This window comes from Carassius carassius, chromosome 25 (assembly GCF_963082965.1).
Source record: "Carassius carassius chromosome 25, fCarCar2.1, whole genome shotgun sequence".
In the NCBI taxonomy this organism is placed as follows: domain Eukaryota; kingdom Metazoa; phylum Chordata; class Actinopteri; order Cypriniformes; family Cyprinidae; genus Carassius; species Carassius carassius.
The window spans coordinates 25,911,995-25,918,775 of record NC_081779.1 but is presented as its reverse complement, the minus strand read 5'-3'; the positions used below and the strand labels follow the sequence as shown (position 1 = coordinate 25,918,775).

The following is a 6,781-nucleotide window of genomic DNA, read 5'->3' as shown; positions in this document are numbered from 1 at the left end:
ATAGTGGAATATCTAGGTGAAAAAGTCTCTATGTGCTGAGTTTATCCTCCATTCCCCGTGAGGAATCCCATTACTTCACTGGGTGGCATGAAGCAGACGTTGGCCTACTGCATGCTGAAGGCTGTGCCGCTCTAGCACGTTGTGGCAGAAAGTGACTTGTTGTTTTGGAGCGTTTCTGAGCTTCTGAAAATCACTTTACTAGGAGGAGGAAATGGCGGCCTGAGTGGCTTCAACATTTTGGCTGCATCTAAAAACCTAGACTGCTAACTTGTGACTTGAAAGTGACCTTGCAGGTAGCGTTTGTCCACAAAAGCACCTCACAAAACTGATTTTGGACAGGCTTCTGAGGCAGCGTAACGGTTTAATGATCCACAACAAAATCAAACAAGCTTTGGTGACAACTGAGCAAATATTTAAATACTATAATACTGATTTCTTGATAGAAATAACATCAAAAATGCAAAACGTTGGTAAGAAACATACATTTACATACAAACTTACCACCAAATCCAACTTTGAATGGAATGCACAGGATTGTGGGAAATCAAACTCAGTGAAGGATACATCTAAGCTGCCTTTGAAAAAATCGACCAGATGAAGGCATTTAATGAGACAGGAAGTGAAGCTAACTTTGATTAGCACGTGCCTTGATGCATTCCTACCTTAAAATGTGTCCCCCGACGACAGCATTTTCCAGTTTTTAGATACAGCCGTTGTCTGTCAGAGACCAAAACGAATGCGAGTATAAATTTCTTCTTCACTTGCTGAAATTGACAGGATTTTTTATAAAATGTAGAACACTATCTTCTCAGTTGTTAAAAAAAATACGGCAATTATAAGTCAATTGATAAAAAAAGTTAATTTTTCAATAAAAGGTGATAAATGTTTACATGATTTGTTACACTGAATTACCCCTTAGCAGATTTAGACTAATTTCGGTGAGAAAAAAATAGCAAAACAAGAATTCACTCCTTAACATTAACATCGGTGTGTTAATGTTACATGATTATGTAAACAATTGAATTACTTTTGAGACTACATTTGATTTGATCATTTGTACCACATTCTACTTAGTATGGTTTAGTACTGGTATTATATGCATGTCATTTTATTTCTGTTCAGAAAGTAATGGCTTGTACTGATACGTCTGCCCCCTAGTGGCCGAGAGTTTTGTTATTTGTCTTCATTTATTAGGTACCGATTTCATACATCTGTCCCAGACAGCAAGCAGTTTCGACCCAGATCCGGCCCACATCTGGCCAAATGTGGGCCGGATCTGTCCCAACACTATGTTGCTGTCTGGGGACCCTTATGAAATATACATGCTGTTGTGACGCTGGAGGCAGTTGCGGCACCTTTGCTGGTAACCAGAGAAAAACTACACCAGGGGCTGAATCGACAGTTTTGTTGTGATTTTTGCTCTCATTTTGTTAAAAATAACTCTATAAAATGAGCCTTAGCTTGCCTCCGTCTCTGTTGTGTTCATAGAGGTAACAACTGGCCTCAAGATGCTCTGTATGTCAAGTGGCCATGAAAGTTAATGTTTTGGTATTTTTGTCTGTGAGAAGGTTTGGTGAATGAACACAGGGATTAATAAATGAATTTTATTCTTTCAAAACAAGAAACAATTAAAAATGTATATTGTGTGGCAATTTTCCCATCTCCACAAACTGCGACTTACTCCTCATTTGACAAACAGTGTCTGACAACATGACAAGAATGAACATTGTCCAGAGTTCAGAGACCATTCGATGGGATCTGTTTTTATGACATTTTCTTTATAACAATAATAAAATAAAATATACTTGCAAATTTTTTTCCAAGTCAACCTTAAATAAATATAAATGTTCTTAACATTTTTCAGGATTTTTTTTTCTTTTATCTGTTTGATTTTCTCTTACTCTTTTCAAAACTTGAAAATATGACTGCCAAGAGGTGGAATGTTGCGTTAAATGTCTGAACTGTCAGCCACGAAAGCTCAACCCTGACCTGAATCTGTGGACAACGCTAGATACGGTGGATGGCCGAGCCTTGGTCCACATGCACTGTACACACCCAGATGTCTCTATTAAAACATGCTGTATTACTCAGACAGTGTGCTCAATCCATGTTGCAGACCCTTTTCAACATGCTTGCTTTGAATGAATATTCCATTCTAGTGTAATAGAACACAGTGGAATCATGACAGACCCATACGATAATCTACAGATCCGTCTCCACATGAACGAAGAACTATGGCTGCTTTTGAAGGGAGGAATGTGCAATTTTCATGTTCGTTTTTATAGCAAAATCAATATTATACATTTATTGTTTTTCTCGGCCATCCCTTGCTTTTTTTCCATTAATAATATGAGATCACCAGACCACACCTGTAACCGAGATCTGTAAAAATACAGAAAAATATTCTAAAGGATGACAATCACATCGTTATCATTTTGCATTCAGTCTCTTTGAAAATCATGCACTAGAGAATTTCATATTAAAAATGATACAAATAGTTGAAAATGGCTGATCTGGTCATCCTTAAGTAAGTTTCTTCCTCTCTTTCTTTCTTTTTTTTTTTTTTTTGTAAGTCTCGAGGAAAATAAAACATACAATTTTTTGCATCCATGCAAAAAAAACAAAAACAAACAAACAAAAAAACAGAAACAAACATAAGATTCATACAGTACATTAACAAAGAGAACATCATACCGGAGCACAAAAAAGGTCCATTATTTAATTATTTAATTGTATTTTTTTTTTCCTGAATCAAACAGGAACTCTGGCCATATCCATTTCCTCATCACTAAAGTTTGAAAAGCGATCCAGTGGAGATCTGGCTTGATGTAGGGTCATTCCCACGAGAATGTCATCTCTCTGAGGGTACCCTTTCCTGTCCCATCTTAGCCAAGTGCTTCTCTCTTTACGGATTTTCTTTTGACAGCTTGGCTTACAGTTATGGCTACAATGAATCAAGTTCTAGGTAAGAAACACTGACATCTCTCTGAATTCAACAGAGAGAAAACGGGCAGAGTATAACGTCCTCTTCCTATTCCAGTGGAAATCAGCACTCTTAACGTCCTACAGTTAAGAGTCAGACTCCACTGAATCCCTAGCTGCATCTCTTCAGCTGGACGGAGAGGCATCCACTGTCGTGCTTTCCCTGTGTGTGACAGCAGCATACATTTTCTATTCAGTTATTTTTTTGGCAGAAGGACGTCGACCTTTTCTTAACCTCTTATCGCATGGGCTCAGAGGACACAACATCAAGCATGCAGTGTAACCAGGACGTGTCCTGTCCAGACCATCTCCTCTCTGTCTGTAGCTGGAGCTACTCACGCCGCTCTCTACCGCTCTCCTTCTCGTGCCGCTACGACCGAACATTAGAACTGTCCAGGCTTGAACCTGGAGGTTTACTACTTAAAGGTGCCAAGGTTGGGTCCACTAATGAGGTGGGAGGGAAGAGCTTGTACCAGCCAATCACCATGTTGGTCAGCTCTAAATCGTCTAACAGGATCTGGGCGGCTCCCATGAAGGATTTGTGGTCCATGCGTCCATAGTCCCCCCAAACAATGATCTGTAAAAAAACGACACGATTGGTAAAGAGTTTCAGGAGATGTGGCACAGTGTTGTTATTGCTAACTAAAATTAAAACCTAAAAAAGTGCTTAAATTACTTACACTAAAATTGAAATAAAAATAAATGAAAGCTAAATAGAAATATAAAAAAGCACATGATAAATTATGAAAAATTTACTAAAATTAAAAAAGGAAAATACTAAAATAACTGATGTGATGAAAAAATATCCAAGTCAAATTTCACCGCTAAATCAAAAGAAATAGTAAAAAAAAAAAACAATATTTGGCATAACAAATTTTTTTTTTTGTGTGTGTCATCATTTAACGACAATTAAGACTTACATTTTGCATTAAATATTGTTCATCGTTATTAAATTAAGCAAACAGGATGTGGTCCTGGTGTTACCTGTAAAACCTTTCCTTCAGGATTCTCCTCAAACTGAAGCTGCTGTTGATAAAGAGGATCCAGTGTTTTCCGCGCCGTCCGGGTTTTCTTTTTGTTGATGCACTTCCCATTTTCCAGCAGATATACTTTAACATAAGGTGCTGCATATGGAAGACCGCAAAAAATTACAAATAAACATCACAAAACAGTCCAGGGACAGGTTGTATTTAAAGAAGAACATGCATATTGTGCGATTATGAGGCATACCTGGCGTCTGTTTGTTCCCTGGTTTGCCCACCAGGCCTCGAGCCCGAATAACTTCAACATCCAGCCTCTCCTTCCTGTGCACCATACCAATCTGGATGTCACCTGTGCAAAAGAACACATCCAAACTCTTAGAGCAGACAAAGGGTCTCTTTATAGAAACCATTTGATGAAAGTTACTGTAGTGCTATGGACAACCATGACTTATTTGGTGGAAAATTTTATGTATTTTTTTAAATTCATAACGTATGCACAATTTTATTTAAACTAATTTTACCTTGCGCATATGGCTTTTTTTATTATTATTATTAATTTGTCCACAAGGTAGCAACACTGACTGTTGTGTCACAGGCCCTGTTTACACCTGCTCTCTTACAGATGCATTTTCATTGAACTGATCACAAGTGGATGACAGTAAATACAGGTGTACATGAGGTCTAAAACATTTTGAGCTTGTCCACTTTGGACCATTTTCAGAAGTAGCTGCAAACTGGCTTAGCATGTGAGCATTACAGGACAATTATTGAAAAAACACACCAAAACAAGCGATTCATACTTCTAACTACACATAGGTTATGATCAAAATCAATGTTACCATTTGTATTATTTCCATTCGCTTTCTTTCCCTCTTGTTCATAAGGAGTATAATTGGTTCATTCATTCTAAATATTTGTGCACAACCTTGGGTGTTCAAGCGCAAGTGATGTAGCGTGTGACGAAATAAGAGGGTCTATACAAGGGGTAGTCTCATGTAGCCAGACCTTCAGACTGACAGCAGAAGGTATGCGAACATTAGCCGTTTTGAATGGTGGTGACCAATCCTGCTCCTGGAGGGCCAGGTCATTTCTGAGTTTTGCTCCAACCTTGATAAAAACTCACCTGCCTGTAGCTTTCCAGTAACCCTTAGACCTTGATTAGCTTGTAATTTGATTAGGCTTGGAGCTGAACTATGCAGTACTGTGACTCTCCAGGACTGACATTAGCCAACCCTTGTCTAGGATCTATCTAGACAAGGGTTGTTCAATCCTGCTCCTAGAGAGCCATGTCCTGCAGAACTTCGCTTCAACCAGCTCTAACATACTCAAAGTTTCAAGTGAGTATGAAGACTTTGATTAGCTGGTTTAGGTGCATTTAATTAGAGTTGGAGCTAAACTGCAGGAAAGTGGTCCTCCTGGAGTAGGTTTGGACACCCCTGATTTAGATGAAATTCCAACACTAGTGGTAACAGGAGACACATTTAAAAGTCATGTTAAGACCAGGTGTAAATGGTAATTGAGATTGACTCACTGGAAACTCCAGGTGGCAATAGAACTATAGAATTCTGTTTCATGGATGAAATGTAACAACATCAAACTACTTGAGACATTACTGAAATTGATTTTGTGCTTTATAGTGTCTTATACAATACCAAAGAATTTTGGTCATGTGAACAACAAAAGAAAAGAGTGAGTGATGATACTAACCCATTGGAGGTGTGGCCAATGTCTGTCTTCCTGCCAGCTGGGCGGGGCCAAGACCATCCAAAAACTCAGTGAACTGGCTGTCTGAAGAGATCTTCACTCCAGGGAAAATTAGACTTTGAACAGATAATGGACAGAACATCTGTTAATCAGGTGCTGGTAGCCTCCGACAAGACAAAATATCATCACTGACAAAACCAGTCAACCAGGAATGGAGGCGATGACATCATGTGATGTAACAATATGTGGACCATCACATTCAGAAGTAGATTTTTACTCTACTTACTTTCCAGGTTTCACCTTGTCACCATCATCTGTGGTCTCACGGCTGGGCTGCCGTGTCATCCTGCTCTTCATCTCCACAGCTAAACCAGTCTCTACACTCCGCTGGATCGCCAGACGCACCGGCTTCTTCTTCTTACCCTCCTCTGAAAATAACAACAAGGGGAAGGGAAGATGAGTAATTAAAAAAAAAGACAAATGTGTGACACTTCGAACCACAGTGTCTCAAGTAGTCCATTTCTTGGTCTTGGTCTTGTCATGGACTTGGACCATGTCTGGTCTGCAGATATGTTTTGTTGTCTGTGCCAACTCAAGCGAATGATCTGCTCAGTGCTATCGTGTATCTCAGAGCACACTGTGTGCTGTGGAGGTTCAAGTGACACTGACCTAAAACAAGGCTTCATTCACACCACAGGAATCATTCAGAGCCTCTTCCAGTCTCTGTCTTGTCTCAGACTCAACCTACTCAGGGCTTAGCCTGGTCTTGAATGAGTTGGTCTCGACATAACACTGCCACCACACACCCATCTACCATTGGTTGGGCAAACATACAGACCCATCCCAAACTGGCACAGAAGAGCTGAGCCAAAAACAGCAATGTGCCACAGAGAAATAGTGATCAAACAACAAATGGTTTCTTATTGCTGTCTCTACTCATCAAACTAGGTTGGAGAGAGCATTTTAATATTTGAAAATGCATTTTACCCTTTAAGAAAAAAAAAAACAACAACACATGATTGACAACCACTGAATGAGATGCTTTAAAAAAGACATGTTATGACCAACAGAGGGCATCAGTCCTGAGTGACCTCCAGTCAGCTTATACACAT

General features: G+C 39.3%; 1 protein-coding gene across 8 annotated transcripts in view; it reads right to left on the bottom strand.

Annotated features, from left to right (window-relative positions):
- Positions 1-2,710: 2,710 nt before the first annotated feature.
- The window catches only part of LOC132104500 (regulating synaptic membrane exocytosis protein 2-like), a 147,422-nt gene continuing 143,351 nt past the window's right edge, over positions 2,711-6,781 (bottom strand). For all 8 annotated transcript variants that reach the window (XM_059510013.1, XM_059510014.1, XM_059510011.1 and 5 more), the window contains 5 exons: positions 5,956-6,097; positions 5,673-5,785; positions 4,213-4,314; positions 3,967-4,106; positions 2,711-3,559 (listed from right to left, as the gene is read on the bottom strand). In XM_059510013.1, coding sequence (XP_059365996.1) covers positions 3,353-3,559; positions 3,967-4,106; positions 4,213-4,314; positions 5,673-5,785; positions 5,956-6,097 — 704 coding nt within the window. In that variant the 3' untranslated portion in view covers positions 2,711-3,352. The remainder of the gene's footprint in view (positions 3,560-3,966; positions 4,107-4,212; positions 4,315-5,672; positions 5,786-5,955; positions 6,098-6,781) is intronic.